This window comes from Castanea sativa, chromosome 7, assembly GCF_040712315.1.
Source record: "Castanea sativa cultivar Marrone di Chiusa Pesio chromosome 7, ASM4071231v1".
Lineage (NCBI taxonomy): Eukaryota > Viridiplantae > Streptophyta > Magnoliopsida > Fagales > Fagaceae > Castanea > Castanea sativa.
This window is the reverse complement of record NC_134019.1, coordinates 19,674,283-19,693,407: the sequence shown is the minus strand read 5'-3', so window position 1 is coordinate 19,693,407 and position 19,125 is coordinate 19,674,283. Positions and strand designations below refer to the sequence as shown.

The 19,125-nt window shown below is 33.9% G+C and overlaps 1 protein-coding gene across 1 annotated transcript; it reads right to left on the bottom strand.

The window, feature by feature from the left end:
- Positions 1–18,250: 18,250 nt before the first annotated feature.
- Positions 18,251–18,679, bottom strand: LOC142644104 (uncharacterized). Its single transcript, XM_075818782.1, has one exon. It carries the CDS (start codon positions 18,677–18,679, stop codon positions 18,251–18,253), a length of 429 nt encoding a protein of 142 aa, XP_075674897.1.
- Between the last annotated feature and the right edge of the window lie 446 nt (positions 18,680–19,125).

Below are 19,125 nucleotides of genomic sequence, written 5' to 3'. Positions count from 1 at the left end.
AGTATGACAAGATTCAACTAGAACAAAAAAAATTAACCTGTGCAAAATCATTCACTCATGGAGAGCATAAAAAATCCTGCTGAATCAACACAAATCTTGGCTTCCAATAAATATTCAACAAGCATTTAATTAATGTTGGTTCATTTGTATCTCTCTAAGCCACTTGCTGGAATTAAGGGTGGTTGTCACTTGTCACTGAGGTTTAAAGCTACTGATATGGTTAGACAACTTAGACTAATCTGCTTTGCCACCATGCCCTACTAAACGTACCTCTTTTAGTTTTCTATATATATACACACATATTTTTCAACTGCCGGACTGGTGAATGAGTTGGCAATTTTGAACTCAGTACAATATGTAGGAGAAAACTGAAGCACAATTTTTTGGAAAAAAGAAAAAGAAAATTTTTTTTGTTGTCAGGTGCAGTTGTATACAATAAACAAAACTATGACAAAGAGAAAGTGAAAAATTAGGGTAATCACGTACTTTTTTTTTTTTTTTTTTTTTTTTTTTTTTTTTTTGAGTATGCTTACCAGAGCTATGCAAAAAAAATCAACTAACCTGTCAATCCATGTAGGTTCATTAAGTGAGGTGGATTGGGTTGGGTAGGTTAGGTAGATAATTTAGAGGCTTGGGTTGAATAATAGGTTGAGAGATTTCTAAACCCCAACAACTGACCCGCTCATATATATAAATATATATATATATATATATATATATATATATATATATATATATATATATATGTATATGTATGTATGTATACTTCCTCATATAGGCTCCCACTTTATTTCTCTCATATCTTTCTCTTTCTTTTTATTTTTTCATTTTCACATTTCTCTTCCCTAATAAACTCTAGCCACTCTCTTTAAAATTTTGCTACTATTCTTCTCTATGCACATGTCTAATTTCAATTTATAAGATGTTTTTCTTTTCAATGTAATAAAATTTCAGTCATTCTAATAAAAAATAATGTAGTATTTGCAATTATTTTTTATAAAAATTACAATTTTTTCTTTACTTTTTTATTTGAGAGAGCAAACAATTATCCAATTTAATTGAAATATTTCATGTAGTCTCTCTCAAAAAAAAATTCAAGTCAATTGAATTTATCAACCCGCCCCGCTTGCTCATGTTGCCGAGTTGAAACCGTTAAGATTTTCAACCGACCCGCCAGATTTAAGATTTGGTAGGTTAGCGGTGGATTGAAAATTTCCCAACTTACCATTGATGGGTTGGTTAAAAATATTACCCTCCACCCACCTAACTCACCCCGTGGACACTCCTAATATGTACCATGTGTGTAATAGTATTTTTCCGGCAAACTACACTATTGATCATTGAAACTTACCTATTGAGTGCTATTCGTCATTCAAATATGAATTTGGTAATAAGTTTTGGGATAAATGGGACGAAGAGTAGGTTTGTTATATAAGAGATACTTCGGGGGCAGTAAAGGTTATTCAAATTTTTTTGTTTTTAGTTTTTTTGTTTTTGAGCAAACGTTATTCAAAAATAGATATAGGTGATTAATGCAATAATAATTTGAGGCAATATTATATAAATACAATCTGTAATAGAGCTAATGAAATTGTCCTGCATGTGCTTTAGGAGTGTGGGGCTGTACAGGACGTTTGGGCTGGCAGTGCAATCAGGTTTCAAAAACTCGGTATTGAGCAAGTGGATTTGGGTAGTTGATTGCTAGTCTCATGCCGAGGTTGTCATTGGAGGAGTTGGATTTATTTTGGGTAATCTGTTGACAAATTTGGCTTCAACGGAACACGGTTTTGCATGGAGGTGTCTTCCAACATCCTTCATAGTCCTACCAGCGGGCTTTGGGTTTTTTGCAAGAATTTAACGAAGTGCAGGAGCATCTGAGGGTTCCTGTGACAGTTCAAGTTTCAGCAAGTCAAGCATGGTAGCCACCGCAAGGAAATTTATTCAAGCTGAACTTTGATGGAGCCTATTTTAACAATGGAGCTGCCTCGGGTTATGGGGCTGTGGTTTGTAATGGGAAGGGCGAAGTGATGGCTGCTCTTTCGGCCAAGGGTGGAGCTATGAGGGATAGTGAAGAGGTGGAGGTGCTAGCTTGCCGCAAAGCTCTTGAATTTGCTATTGATGCTGGTTTTATGGAGGTGATTCTGGAAGGTGATAATGCAATGGTGATGAACACATTATCATAGGCTCGACCAGATTTAGATCAGCTTGGGTTTATTTATGAGGATATTTGGTGCTTGTCGGCAGGTTTTAGATCCTTCTCAGTAAATTGTGTTAGGTGTAGTGCCAATAGCGTTGCTCATGCTTTGGCAAGATTTGCTAGATTATCTGATAATGAAACTGTTTGGTTGGAGGAGGATCCTCCACCAACAGTTGATGCTTTGTATTTGGATTCTAGTGCTCTGCATTAATGAAATTCATTTGGTTCTGCTTTCAAAAAAAAAAAAAAAATCATTTGTACCACTTTTTGTGTACCATTTTATGTTTCACCAATCACTACGTGCCATGTTTTGATTTTACTTTCCTTATAAAATAATTGAAGTTTAAAATGGAAAGCAATCATACACATAGTAAGTAATGATTGGTGGAATATAGAGTAGTACACAAAAAGTGGTACAAAAGATTTGCATTCATATTATACGTTATTCAATTCCCCACGTTTCTACTAATGTCATGAGAGCATGTGAAAGGGACATACATTGCTTAGGGTTAATTCTTTCTTCTTCTTCTTCTTCTTTTTTTAAGAATCGATTAGGGTTAATCTGTAAACTGAAATATTGACATTATCAATCATGAGTCACGACCAATATATCAACTCATTCATTTGTAAAAAAATCTGTATTACTTATTTAGCCATTACTTAAAATTATATTTGCTTCAATTACATACAAATAAAGCTATTTATTGGACTTAATTCTTGGTACACTGTGGTGGAGCCACATGTATACTTGGGGGGGGGGGGGGGGGCGGGGGCTTGGCCCCTCCAAAATTTTTATTTTTATTTTTTCAATATAGGTATATTTTATAAATATTTAAAGGTTATATGGAAAAAAAAAAAGGAGTTGGCCCCCCAAAAGAAAGCAGTGATCAAATAATCTAGTAATTTTCCCCAAAAAAGAGAGTTTAGAGTTGATATACAATTTCAATAGAATGAAATAATTAGGTTTTTGTGAGTAAATTGTAGAAGTGTGGAATCTCTAATTTTTAGCTCAATTTCAAATCCTATTAATGCGTTCAAATAATTCAACATTGGTAATATATGCAATTTGGTTGAAATTTCATATTGTCAAGATTTTATCAAGAAAAAAAAAAGCTCATATAAGATTTCAATTATAATATTATGATTTTGATTTGTCAAACATGGATGAAGTTTTGCAAACAATTTATATATTAAAAAGGAAATTACGAATAATTTTGCTATATAAATAATAATTGATGAAGTTTATTACATGAGGTATTATTGTTAAGCATGACTTTGATGAAAGATACTAGATTTATTTATTTATTTTTTTTGGTTATATATATTTGTATGTTGTATACCCAATTATACAATGTTTGTATACTTATTAGAGTTTTAGAAGATTATAAGTTTCTCTTATAAAGAAGATCTTGTGTCTAGGTGTGTGTATATAGATATTTAAGTTGATGTGTATATGTATATAACTTACTTTAGAATAATAAAATTAAAATTTATATTTTCATACACACACACTTATATTATGTAAATTTTTTTAGGGGAGTGTATTTGTGATTTGAGTTTATCTTGACAGAATAGTTCGACTCCCCCCCCCCCCCCCCAACTCAAAATTCCTGGCTTCGCCACTGATGGCTTTGAGCCTTTAAGCATGAATCAACAAATTTATCTACTTCCACTCCATCTATTTAGAAAAGAAAAGAAAAGAGAAGACTAGGTTATGTTTGGTAACCATTTTTGTTTTCTATTTTAAAAAACTTGTTTTTGGAAATATAAAGGAAAAAAAATTTTCTTGTATTTTTGAAATCAAAACATGTTTGGTTAGTTGAAATTAAAATGATAGTTTTTTGAAAAAAAAAAGAAAATACTAAAATATGTTGTTACTAAGGATTTGACTCTAATGCTAATTTATTAAATGAGATATATTTAGTAAATTAAATGCGTGTTTTCATTGACTTTTGAAAGTTAGAAATTGAAAACAACCTTCTGCATATTTTCAATTTCTTTCACAAATTGAGTTTTGAGAATATTTTTTGTTTCTATCCATTTTGGATTGCTAAACAAGTTTTTCAGTCTCAAAAATAAAAAATTGTTTTTGGAAACAGAAAATAAGAGGAAAAAACAGTTACCAAACATACCCTTAGTATTTGTAGACTTCATTAACAACTTAATTCATAGAAGAACATATAATAAGTTGGGTCTCGTTAGAATGAGAAATATTATGTCCATAACATTTTCACAACAAATTAACCTTAAGTGGCAGGTTGTTATTGATAAGAAAAAAATAATTTAAATTGTGGAGTCAAATTAGAATTAATAACAACTTACTATCTATGATTTATTTTGAAAGTGTTATGAAAATGTTATGGACGTAACACTTCTCATATTAGAATAGATAGTTTCATATACAAACAAAACCATAGTAAATAATTATTAATAAATATCATAAATGTTCATTAATAACACAAGCATAATAAATACTCATTAATAACTATCATAATGATCAAATTTCATATTTAATAATATTTCAAATATGAACAAAGATATTATAAATGTCTATTAATAACTATCAGAATATCAAACTTCATATTTAGATACAAAATAAAAGAGACGGAAAGTCATTTTAAGAAAATAATTATACTCTAATATACTTTCTTGTGCATTGCATGGATTGCAGACTATTTATTTATAGAATTCGATTAACAGATGTTCTAAAGGTATTTGCATTGAATTTTTAGAAGCATGCCTAGTATTGGGTTTAGGCCTCCAGCGTTCATACAGTAACTTTGCCATAGAAATGTTAAAATCCTAAAAATTCATTTTAATAATTGTTCAAATTTTACTTTGTCTACAATAGTTTAGACAATAAAAATAAATAAAAAATAAAAAGGAAAAATGCTAGACGAGATTGGTTTAAAAATTGATGATAGATGACTAAAAAAAATTAAACCATTCTTATTACCATGAGCTGTAAGGTCTAAGGACTTCCAAACTCCGGTAGAATTCTTGTCAGAATAATAGAGGACCTCAATATCTAAATTTTGGCACTGTATATTATGATTTATTTTCGTAATAAGCTAAATTAAATAGTTCGCATGACTTACCAACTTTGCCTTCAAAAATTCCCATAATGTAATCTAATGTTTTGATGGTAAGGAAATGTAAAAAGAGGTTAAAAGTTTTGAGCTCTATTTAAGTTTATTCCTTCAGAAATAGAGCTTACTAATTAAATTGTTGAGCTATGTTTCTTTTCTTGCTTATAAAGAGTTTAATAATTAAATCAATGAGCTCTTGTTCTTATATAAATGGTACTAGTTCATTAAATCATATGATATATCTCCCTCACTTTAAATGTTCGTTGAAATCAAAGTATGTTTGGTATACTGAATAGAGATTACATTAGGAATGATAATCTTTATTATTGAAAAAAAAATTGTAATAGGATTAATTTATTGGAAATAAAAGATATTGTGATGGAGATTTTCTTTGGTGCTAATATTGATGCAGGAAATCATAGCACAACGAAGCTTATAGAAGTATTGGAAGTCTGTAGTAGGGGACTATCATTCTTTAAAGCAATTAAAATTTAAAATCACATTCTGTGACATTTTCTGGATCGACACAAAGAAGCATGCAACCTAAATAGCATAGCTTGAAAGTTGAAACTAAGTGCTGTGGATTGCTCTACAAGCATTGCTAAGATCAAACAAAGCATCACAATTGATCCAATTCTTCTTCCTCCCATATGTCATACACTTTGTGAGACCTATATAGACAATCCAATAAGTTTTTACATATACATGTATAGACATTACAACTAGAACTAAGTAAAGAAATTTAAAAACAAACTAAAAAAATCTACACTGATTCAAATTAATAGACATGACGCATTACTCTTTAAAAGTAACTAGTATGTAACTCATGCTTATGCACGGGAATGATAAATTGTAGTGGTGTTATTGATGTTAGTTTGAGCTATTAAATATATAGGACATAGTTTCACCAAGATATATGGAGGTACTAAAATAGTTTTTTCTTGCAATTTTCATGATATTGGTTACACCAAGTTTCTAATTACATTGTTATTATGTATATAATTTTGAAAATCACTATTAGATACTACATATACATTATCAATTCACAATTATTGTATGTGAAAGTCTACTAAATACAATACAAAATAAAATTATAAATTGGTCAAATAGTATCTCCTAAATTTAATGGGGATGGTTCGTGCATGAGATCGTTCAACTCAAATACAGTTTATTATGTTCAATATCTTTGCATACAAAATATCTTAATAGAAGCAGTATAAAAAATAAGCTCATTAGTTCAGAGAAAAAATAACAACAAAAATCTAAATAGTTTAATTTGTATAGAAAGCTAACAAAGCAAAATCGAATTTTAATTCTAATTAAATTTTCTCTAAAATTTGGTTTAAAACAGAAATATATATATATATATATTGCATTAGTAATGGACTGTACATAGTCATGATATATTACATAAATGACTAATAAATATTTTTTTTTTTAGTTGTAGAAAAAAAAAGCTCATAAATATAAAATCGTTCAAAATCTCTTATCCTCTAATTTTATATATAGAGTTAGATATATGATTATGTTTTTTATGATTTATTTATATTAGACTTCTTAACAAGAAATTTAAAAATTTAGATTAGATGGGACATATTAACAGAATCTTAACAAGAAATGAGAGAAAAATCTAGAAGTAGTTATGGAAAATATCTGGAATTCTCATTAATTAATCTTTACAATGAATTGCTCTGTTATATACACTAATTCCTGAGAAACAAACTAACTAACTCTACCAAAATGGTTACATCATGTGTGAACATAAGGCACGTGCATGTATAAGTGTGTACATAAATACTAATACTAATGCTAAACTACTTGTAGATTCTACTCAGACTTGTCGTTTGGCCTTTGTTTCTGTCGTTTACCTCATACTTACTTCCAACTTTTCTTTTCCTTGCTTCTAATCTTCTTCCTTTCTTCCTTTTTGATTTAAACTTTGATACTCCCCCTCAAGATGAGAACCAACGATATGTATATTTATAATGCTTATCTTGGATAGTAAAGAAGAAAGTTGTTGAGAACTAAGAGCCTTAGTAAAAAGATTTGCTAACTAAGAATGAGTTGGAGTATTGAACAATTTGATGGTGTTGTCTTGTACTCTATCTTTGACCACATGACCGTCTACCTCAATGTGTTTAGTACACTCATGGAATACAGGGTTTCCACCTATGTGCATTGTAGCATGTTTATCACAAAAAAACATCATTGGCTGTGGATGAAAAACTTCCAAATCCTTGAGCAATCCCAGCAGCCACACCACTTCACAAACTGTCTGCCATTGCCCGATATTATGCTTTTGCAGAAGACCTTGACTCTATAAATTGCTTTTTACTCTTCCATCAAACATGAGAATCCCCCAAGAATATACAATAACCTGTAGTAGATCTTCTGGTGTCTATGCATGTTGCCCAATCTAAGTCTATGAAGGCCTTTAAATGAAAATCTGATTTAGCTTATAAGAAAATACCTTCACTAGGGCTCCCTTTGATGTTCTATAAAATCTTATAGTCTATATCTGGTTTAGTAATTGTAAGGTATAACAATCTGCCCACCAATCTTCTGTAAACACCTGGATCAAGTCACTACAAAAAAATTGGTCTACTGCGGCGGGCCAAAACTACCGCTAAAGCCCCAAAAACTGCCGCTATAGGTACATTTCACCTATTGTGGCAAGGGCTATTGCTGTGGTTCTACCCGCCAGCCTTGTCGCAACGCAATATCTCTATTGCAACGGTACAAAAAACCGTCACTGTAGATACGCCTTTTAGTGGCAGTTTTGGTCTATTGCAACGGGCATAAAACCGCCACCATACAATGTTCGAATTCGTGTCAAATGACTTTTAGTGGCGGGTCGTGACCGCCGCTATTGTGTTCACCTTTAGCAGCGAGCTATAAGCACCGCTATAGGATTTCATTTAATACATAAAATGTGAATCTATTGCGGCGCTTTTTGACCGCCGCTATAGGTTCTTTTTTTAATTTTTTCATTGGGCTTTGAAACCACTGTTTACATTGAATATATTGTTGTTCAACCTGTTACAAAAAACTGTTTTGCATCAAATATATTGTTCAGACCTGTTACAAAGAACCTATAATAGTTTCAGCTCTACTAACACAATACCACAAATGTAATTAATTAACAACACCACAAATGTCTCCAAACTAACGTAATATTAGCATATATATATATATATATATATTATCAAATACATAACATTATCTATAACTACCATCATAAAATTAACAAAAAAAGATGTGGTCTTTTGAGTAAAACAACCGTTCAAATTAAGCTAATACTATAATCAAAGTTCCAAAGTGTTTAAAAAATATCCTTCAACACTTGCAAAAAATGCGGTTGTTCTTCCATAGTTCTTTGTTCACAAAAAAGTCCTCGAACACCAAGATAAAACTTATAAGCTGCTTGGTTGATAGGATGTGGCTAACGATTTTAGCAGAGCTGAAGAATGTTCAGCCAAAGGAACATCCTACATACAAAGTATGGTTACTCAATAAGTGCGTATAAATGGAATAGAATGACAAGAAAATATTACCAAGGCAAAAAATGTCTATTACATCTCTCTATTACATCCTAAACTTATGTATATATATGATATGGCATTGAGAAAAAAAAAAATGTTGTGACTATGTGTGGATCCATAAACCGTTTCTACCTGCAACCAACTCACAAAAAGGTTCCGAGTAAATGTTTGGGCTCTCACTGAATTGCCTGTGTAATAGTTTTAGAAATTGCTTCTATATATTTAGGCTCAAGGGAGGGTAAAGGGTAGATTTAAACTAGTGACCTCTGCCATAATGAAATTTGTTAAACATACAATTACACACTAGAACATAGGCAAAACCATTAACAAATGTAGAATATAAAATTTAAAACTTACCCAACAGGTGCTGTAACCCCACCATTGGCCATGACAGCATGTGCTCCAACTATAACCTTTAGGAATTACAACATTGAAGCCAAAAATCAGTCCAGGAAATGCTGTTCCAATTGAGGAAAAAAACAAATAGAAGGGAAAAAAAAAGCTTAAGGCCATCAATTCCACTATCAAGAGGCTTGTTTGAGTCCATATAAGGACTTGATGAGCTTGCAAACTAACTCCTCGTTGCTGTGAAAGCCTTGTGGAAGCTGCATATAAACATCTTCATGAAGACCACCATGTAGAAATGCGTTGTTGACATCTAATTGAGTCAAATGCCAACCTTTCACAACATAAATTGTTGGGCTAAAATGAATTGACCTCTTGCCAATTAATTAATTACCCAAGTTAATTAATTAGTCAAATTACATACAATAGTGTGGTAGCACAAACAAATCACCAAATAACTAAATGTAGTGGAAATTAAATTTGACACAGGTGATTTGTTTGCGAATGGGAAAAATCGTTGAGGCAAAACCCCACCGAGTGAATTTAAGGTCACCACTCCCGAGAATCCATTATTATCAATCACAAGCGGTTACAAGTATAAGGAATCTTACCAAACCCTTTGGCCTATCCCGAAATGCCAACCTACAGCTGGGCCCTTACCTCAATACCCAATTGGACTTGTATTGTAGCGGCAATCTCTACTTTCAATGCACAAATCCCAGTACGTGGCTATCCAATGATGCATGGATCCCAGTACGTGACTAACTCACCAACTTGAAGAAGATTGTTGGCTACAAATTTCTTCAGTTCATCAACAATGAAGATCAGGAAGCTCCTTGGTCACAAAACCCTTGGCGTACATACGCAGTCGCTTCTTTAGAGAGAATGATGAACTAGGTTACTTTCTACATTCGGTCACACAATGCATGCACGATGGCCTTTAAAATAATCCTTATATATGTCTAGGGTTGAGAGAAAAGAAACCCTACACAAATACATAAGCATATGCGTGCAATCAGATTTGAAAAGTCTGATTTCGTAATTCTCGATAGTTACAGCTTGTGTTAAGCTTCAACATTAAATCTCGATAGAAAGGATTCTATCGAGACTTTTGTCGAGCTTTAATGAACGTCACTTCCTTCACTTTTTTATTGGTCAGACTTGCATGGCTTCAGTACTTAACTTAAACACTTGTTTCTTAAAGTACTAAACCTATCTTGGATCTACCTAATTACAGGTAAAATGCATTTTGTCAAAGGATTAGCCAATTACATAAATATGTCCCAAACAGAAATAGCAAGAAAAACTTTGACAGTAGCCATCTTTGCCACAGGTTAAAAAGTTTTTGTGAAATCTAGCCCTTCTTGTTGTGTGAAACCCTTAGCCACAAGTCTGGCTTTGTACCTCTCAATAGAGCCATTTGATCTATGTTTTATTTTGTAGACCCATTTACATCCAATGACCTTTTTGTTTGGAGGAAGGGAAGTAAGGGTCTATGTATGTTGGATTCCAAGGCAGCAATCTCAACTACCGTGGTTTCTTGCCATTTAGGATCAAGAACAGCCTCATGGTATGAATTAGGTTCAACAACATAGGTAATAAGACAGCAACAATGCTTATAGGAAGGAGATAGTTTTGAGGAATTAAGAAAAAGAGATAAGGGATAAAGAGTACTTGACTTGATGGATGAATTGGAATGAGTAGATTTGGCATAAACAATAGAGCTACATTTGTAAGATTGTAAGTAAGAAGGATGTTGGAAACTCTCTAAGACCTCCTAAAAGTAGTTTGAGGCTGAGGTTCAATAGAAATGTCAAGAACAACATCAGATTTTGAAGAATTTAGTGCAGAAACTGGTGTAATGGATGAATATGCAGAAATGATAGATTAAGGTATGGACTGAGAATAAACAACAGGAATGGGATGATGAGCAGATGGGTGTGGACATAACAGGAGAGTCGCCACCTAGTTTTTGCAATGGTCTAGGAATCATATGTTGGAAAAACATAGTTTGTATTACATACAAAATATACGCAGTGGAAAATTAACAAATCTACTTCATTCGCAATTGATAACATAAGTTTCATAATTTAAGAACAAGAAAGCGTGTCTTGGTGCTGTGAAATTCAAAACCAAATATTAGAAGTACTTGGAAACACTTTTAATCTTCATTCCAATTCCACTTCCACCTAAGAAGTGTGGTCTCTCAATCAGTTTATACGTATGTGTTCAATGGAGAATAAGAGAGTGGCTTACACTCACATACACACCATTTCATGAATTACCATTCATATCAAAATTTTGTATGTTTCTCTCCTTATATATAACTGATTATCTAATTGGGCTAGCCTTTTGGGCCATTCCAATTGAGCTTTAGTATGTGGCTTGGAGTGGGACCAAAAGGGACAAATAAGACACTAGCTCTAATAGGTTTTAGACCTTTCTGTCAACTCTTGACAAACCCAAAATTATCATTAATTATATTTAATATTGCTATACAAATATAATTGCACTCTAGGCTTTATTAATAAATTATATCCAAAAACTTTATTATACATACAACCCCTTCATTAAAATATTCGTAGTAATACAAAGTCGTGAATGTTGACTACCACTTTGAAGATTGCTACATCTTAATTCTTGAGTACCCGTTGTAATCCTTTAAGTTATTCATCATATATTTATGAAATCCAAATCATAAATATATACTTTAGTAACTTCTTACTAAAGTGGTTAGGCCTAACACTCTGAATAACCAAACTCATTAAACTTAGCTCAAGGGAATATTTTATATCTCCATTAAGAGATTATGAATTCCATCTTGAGAATATATGTTCCTTCAACATTAAATGTGGCTACCCAACATACTGAGGTTTTGATTGTGACTTTAGATCTCACTCCTGATCATGTTCATTATTTTCTCAGGATTAAGAGTTGACGTAAATAGAAGTCGTGAGATTTATTATTCATTTGATATTTTCTCAGATGTAGGCAAGGATTAAGAGTTGACGTAAATAGAAGTCGTGAGATTTATTATTCTCACGACTGAGATGTAGGAAAGTCAACTCTTGCGGGCTTCAAGTCGTGAGATTTATTATACTTTGACCAAGGTAGCTCTTGCGGACCTTTCTGGAAGAAGGCCAATGATAGGCTTGAAGCCCACTTCCCAGATGTAGGCCCTAGTTTCAGGGACGAGAAGATTATACCACTCCACCACTTTGTTGGTACTTCCCCTACCAACATAAGGGGATGATGACTGCAAAAAAAGAAGAAGATAACATTAGATTCTTCATTCAAGCATAAGTGATGAGAAATGATCTTTTCAATGCAAGAATGAAGATAAAAAGAAGGATGCAGTGATATTCAGGTGCAAAAATGACAAAAATGTGTGTTAGGATTGTATATGGAAGTGAAGCGGTTAAAAAAGGAGTGAAAATGGGTAGAGTAGAGACTCTACCAGACGTCTCACGTATGCGGGTCAAAGCCCTCGTACACAGACAGGACCACGTGTATGTAGGCCCATCCCCACGTACACAAAAGAACTCAAGAATAGACTTGCGTACAAAAGAACAGAGCTATGTACGCATGAGTACAAGCTACGTAAGCTGCCTCGAGCCGACGCATGTAGAAGCACGAACAGTGCAATTCTTCGACATTTTCAAGCATACATCATCCAAAATCAATCCTAAACATGTTCCTACCCATCCTAATGTGTCAGGTTTTCATCTAAACCCATCCCATGGAAAAACCCAAGCATTTACATGGCCAAAAACACATTAAAACGAAAGATTAGAGAGAAACTTGAAAGTGAGAAAAAGTTTAAAGACTTTACAGATTCAGCCATGAGGTTGTGATTTTCTGGCCGGTATGTCAACGATGGAAGCCCCATCAATCTCATTGCCCCACTCTAGCGAGTGAGGTGGAATGCATCAAAGGAAAGGACGTAGGAGGTCTTCTTGGCCTTGTGTGCCATTGGAGAAGATGAAGAGAGTTTGGAGAGAAAATGAGAAATTGAGGTAGTTTGAGAGAATGAGAGAATCAGAAAGTGAGAGGAAAAGAAAGGTGAGGGAAGTTTTTGTAAAGAGAAAAAAAGGATTTATGAAGAACGTGAAGAGATGAGGAAGATGAAGAAAATGAAGAAGAAAAAGAAAGTTTGGTAACCGTTGGTGGAAAAAATGAAAAAGGTGGGAACACACCTGATGGCTAAACTACGTGTAGTTTAGTCATGAAAAACATCTCAAGATTGCCCCAAGAAAAACATCTTAAGATTGCCCTAATTTGGCACAAAATCATTAAAGGACTGATGGACCCAAACATATCCAAACAATCCCCAGTGAGGAAGCAAAAAATTCTTCCCTAAAATATCCCTAGTGGATCAAGTATACCTAAAGTATCCCAGCGAGGAAATAGAAGATTCTTCCTCAAAGTCCTTCGCAAACCACGAAAGAAGCAAAAGATTCTTCCTTAGTGGATCAAACATCTACACTACTCCTCAGGGAGTCCAATTCTACTACTCAGGGAGTTTCTTATCGCCAAGTAAGTCATGAAAAAGGCAGAAGATTCCTTCCCATGTGCATCTACTCCTTAGTAAGTTTTCACCATCCCTAGTGGATCCACGATCAAGACTACTCGTGCACATATCCTCCGGGAATTGAACATGCAGGCACGGTAGAAAAACATAGAGATAGAGATAGAGATAGTGACCAAGGTCAACCAGAGGCAAGAGCCTCACTAGAAAAAGGACACCACAGAGACTATATCCTTTTTTTGTTTGTTGGGTTAGCTTGAAGAATGCCTTTGTCTGTTTGTTTTTTTTTTCTTTTTAAGTGACTCTTGGATAGTGAGTTACTCACCATTTGCTTGCAAGTGGCAAAATAGGTTTTGGGATAGTGAACCTGTCGTTGCTCTTTTCCCGAGCAACAAAGGTCGGACTTCGAACATACAAATCTCACGCAGCTCTTCGGAGTTACACCCCGCCTCATGTGTGCGTGATGTGTGTTGAGTGTGTGGGTTGGGCCTAAGCCATACGTCGAAACAAAATGTTTTGTCTCTTATTCTTTTGATTCCGTTAGTGAAGACCATGAATCAAAAGAGGGGCATCTGTAGACACCGCATTTTGTACCACTTACGAATAGGGCCACTGTTCCCCAATGATGCTCAAACTCTAAGGCCCAAGGCTAGTTTAGAATCCAGTTAGATATCAAATTAACTTAAGGAGTGTTAAAATGGAAAATGTAACATTTTAAATGAGTAAAAAACTATTGTTGGAAATAAAGTGACCAAAGTGGCCCTCAGCCAACGTTCGTGAGCAGCGGTTTGCGTACGTGGGCCAAAGCATGCATATGCAGGCATTCTCCTACGTACGCAGCTAGGGTTTCAGAAACATAAAAAATGCATTTTTTTTTGCAATAATGGTCGAGGTTTGGAATGAATCTCACATTGTAGGCGATCTTGGGTGCCTAACACATTCCCAAGAGCGTACATAAACTTTGAACCCATACTCTAGTAGTAAGATCAAAATGTCCTTTCTTGAAAGGATGCTATATATATGGTTCCTAGAAAAATGAAAAAACTAGGTGGCGACTCCCCCCCTTGTGCCCACATATGGGTATTTATATTGTGAAATTGGGGGGTTTGGAACGGCTCCTAGATGATATGGGATTTGTTTCAAACCTCAACATTAATGCAAAAAACTTACATTTTATGTTTTTGGAACCCTACATGCATGCACAGGATCAGGCATGCGTGCACATGCATCATGGCTGCACACCCGGGTTGATTCTTGCGTGTGCAAGCCGAGGGCTTCCTTGGCTTTACTTTTCCAAAAATTGATTTATTTGCTCATTAAATTTTATATTTTTCATTTTAACATTTCTGAAGTCAATTTAACATCTGATTGGGCCCTAAACTAACCTTGAGTCTTAGAATTTCAGCATTATTGGGGAACATGAGCCTAAGTTGTAAGGCGTACAAAATGCAGTGTCTACAATGGGGAAGGAAAAAGGGAATCAAATGGATCAATGTTAGAAGTGACAGGAGGGAAAAGATGAGGAAAAGTAAGGGTGGAATAAGGATTAGTATAATTGGATGAAATGAAAGGAAATGTGATTTCATGAAAAACCACTGGGAATGAAAGTTCTTTTAGTAACAAGATCCAAAATTTTATAGCCCTTCACTCCAAAAGGGTAACCAATAAAAACACAAGGAGTGGATCTAGGAGCAAATTTGGACCTGACATGACTTAAAGTGGATGCAAAACAAAGACAGCCAAACTCTTTGAGGTGAGAATAAGAAGGAAAATGATTGTAAAGAATTTCAAAAGGAGTTTGGTTTTGTAAAACTAAAGTAGGTAGTATATTTAGGATATACATAGTAGTGAGAACACTGTCACCCCACAAATATAAGGGAATATTAGACTAATATTTAAGAGCTCTTGCTATACTCAAAATATGCTGATGTTTCCTCTCCATAACAAAATTTTGTTGTGGAATGGCAACACATGAGTGCTGATGAGTAATACCATAAGTAGAATAGGGGTCTTTCATAAAAAAATCTTGAGAATTATTAGTCCTAATAGCCTTTATTTTTGTATTAAACTGAGTGTAAATTATGTTGTAAAAAGATTGAAGGAATGGTTTAGTTTCAGTTTTTTAGATTTCATAAGATATAGCCATGTGGATCTAGTGGCATCATCAACAATAGTAAGAATGTATCTAAAACCTTCTTGAGTGGATTGAGCAAGAGGTCCCCATACATCATGTTGGAAAATTTAGACCCTGGTTGATAAAATTAACAAGTTTTAAACTCAAGTTGTTAATTAGATTTATTATGAATAAACCTTGTTAAAACAAACAAACATCAATATCATGTCAAAATCATGCACAACGAAAAAGTAAATAAGACAAGATATGATAACCCAGGAAAACCAATTAAACAAATTAGTTTCATAGTAAAAAACCCGTGAGGAAACCTTCCCGAAAAGCAATTCACCGTAGTAAAGAGAAGTTTCAAATCCAGTATAAAACCTTTGTCCCTAGACTCTACAATCCCCATAGATGAACTTAAAACAGAAACCTTCTACCGCTTCAGAAGTTCTGAACTCTTCAATAAATGAATGCCACCAATGATGCATGGATCCCAGTACATGACTAACTCCTTTGCACAATTTCTAGTACGTGACTAACCCCAGTAACTTGAACAAGTTGTTGGCTGCAAAGTTCTTCACTTCATCAACAATGAAGATCAAGAAGCACTTGGTTACAAAACCTTAAGGCACAAAGACGTGGTAACTTCTTGTAGAGAGAATAAGGCAATAGGTCACTTTTTGCTTGTGTTCTCCTTGTATATTCACTCAATGCATATGTGATAGCCTTTAAAATAAGCCTTATATATGTCTAGGGTTGTGAGAAAAGAAACCCTACACAAATATACAAGCATGGGCCGAAAATCAAATCTGAAAATTCTGATTTCCTAAGTCTCGATAGATTCAGCTTCTGTCGAGTTTTTGTCGAGTTTCCTTCACTAAGTCTCGATAGATTTTCTGTCGAGGTATCTATTGAGTTTTAATGAACAACTATTCTTCACTTGTTTCTTGGTTCAATCTTCATGGTTTTAATACTTGGCTTGAAAAACATGTTTAAACCCATCCTAGATCTACCCAATAACATGTAAAGTGCATTTTGTCAAAGGATTAGCCAATTATATAAAATACGTCCTTAAGACATCACAATGGATAAGGTCAAAATCATGTTGAGACAAGTAATTATAGGAAGGAAACGGAAGCCTACTTTGTTTAGCAATTGGACAAACAACACAATCTTTATTACTATGGAAATCATGTACATTTGAAATGATAAATTGTAAAGCTTGAAGCTTGTTCAAACACATCCTAGCCTAAGATGCCATATAAATGGCTTAGAGACAACAGGAGTACTTGATAGACAAGTGAAGTAAAAAAGACTTCAGAAGAAAAGAAACATATAAAATGGAAGTACAACTTGTTAAAGCTTGCAAAAAGTAGAGATCATTGAGCAATTTACCCATTTTAATTGTTTTCCTTACAAGTGAGGTCCTAGATAAAGCAACAAGTGGAAAGAAAGACAAAACATCAAGAGAGTGTCTTGGTCAATTTGCTAACAGAAATAAGATTGAAAGAAAAGGAAGGTACACAAAGCACATTTTCAAGTTTTAAAGTGGTTGTGACTTGAATAGTGCCTATATGGGTAACTATGGCTCTTTTTCCATTTGGAAATTGAATAAAAGTAGAAGTTTAACTAGTAACTGAGGTAAACAAAGTGATGTAATGTATAATGTGATCTGTAGCTCCAGTGTCTAAAACCCAAGTTTCATTGCCACAGGCAATCCTCTTAACAGGATTAATAGCAAATATGAAATGTTTCATGTTTAAGTAATCTGAATCTTGAAAAGAACCATAAGATGTACTTGAAAGTGCAGAAGCATTCATAGCAGAATTTGCCATATGTAAAGGCAAATAGAGCTTAACAAATACAATAGTTGTTGACATTGCTCTAAAGTAAAAGGGAAAGCACTCGTATTGTTGTTATAAGGGAAGGAAGAACTAGAAACTTCAGATGGATAGTGATATTGATCAGCTTCAATAGAAGCAACTTGATTAGTTGAGACCTGATTTGCCATTGTAGAACTTCCTTTCTGCTTGTAACTAGGTGGAAATCCAACCAACCTATAACATTCCTCCATAGCTTGAATTCTGACTCTTGACAAATAAGGCAGTAGTCCACACAGATGGATTAGAATTGAAACCTAAAGCCATTTGCCTTTTTTCTTGTATAATCAAAGAAAAGGCCTTATCAATTGATGGAATAGGTTCCATAATCAGAATTTGAGTTCGTACTTGGAAGTAAGACTCATTGAGGCCATTCAAAAATTGCATAATAGTGTTGATGATGAAAATCAATGATCTTATCATTCACTCCATAGGCACCTTTACCACAAGAACAACAAGGTAATGGCCTAAAATTCAACTATTGATCCCACAATGCTTACAAATTGGTGAAGTAATTCGTAACAAAGAGGTCACCTTGAACAACACTAGAGATCTACTTTTGCAATTGTGAAATCCATGGTCCATTTGCTTGAGAAAAGCTATATTGTGTTCTCTTAACCTTAAAAGCTATGTCCCAGTAGATAACACTAGCTGTGATGTGAGGCGAGACAGAGTTCAAGATCCAAGAAGAAATCATATTGTTGTTTATTGACCAAGCTTGTTTTTGAATTGCAGTGGCAGCCATTGAAGTAGTGATGCAACCATCAATAAATCCAAGGTTACTTTTAGCCTCCAACGCCATTTTCATGGCTCTTGCCGAAGTAGGATAATTGGCTTCAGTTAGAAGTTGTGAAATGAGTATTGCTTCAGGAGTTTTACCATAATGAAGAAAGAAAGGACTGCTAGGATCCTTCATTGGTGTAAGAACACGATGAGAAGAACCTGCATTTGCGTTTGCAACCGAATCTAAATTCAATGCCATTATAGCTCTAGAGCTCTAACTTTGATACCATTACAGAATATTAACAAGAAATGAGAGAAAAATATAGGAGTTTTGGAAAAAATCTGGAATTCTCATTAATTAATCTTTACAATGAATTGCTCCGTTTATATACACTAATCCTTGAGAAACAAACTAACTAACTCTACCAAAACGGTTACAGCATGTGTGAACATAAGGCACGTGCATGTTAAGTGTGTACATAAATACTAATACTAATACTAAACTACTTGTAGTTTCTACTCAGACTTGTCGTTTAGCCCTTGTTTCTATCATTTACTCTAGACTTAACTTTCAGCTCTTCTTTTCCTTGCTTCTGATCTTCTTCCCTTCTTCCTTTTTGATTTAAACTTTGATACACATTGCAGAAAATTAAATTCTAATTGAAATCCAATTTTTACACTGAATTAACTCACTTGGCACAAAAA

Coding starts and splice junctions, on each gene's coding strand:
- LOC142644104 (XM_075818782.1), bottom strand. CDS start 18,679: ATGGCATTGAATTTAGATTCGGTTGCAAACGCAAATGCAGGTTCTTCT.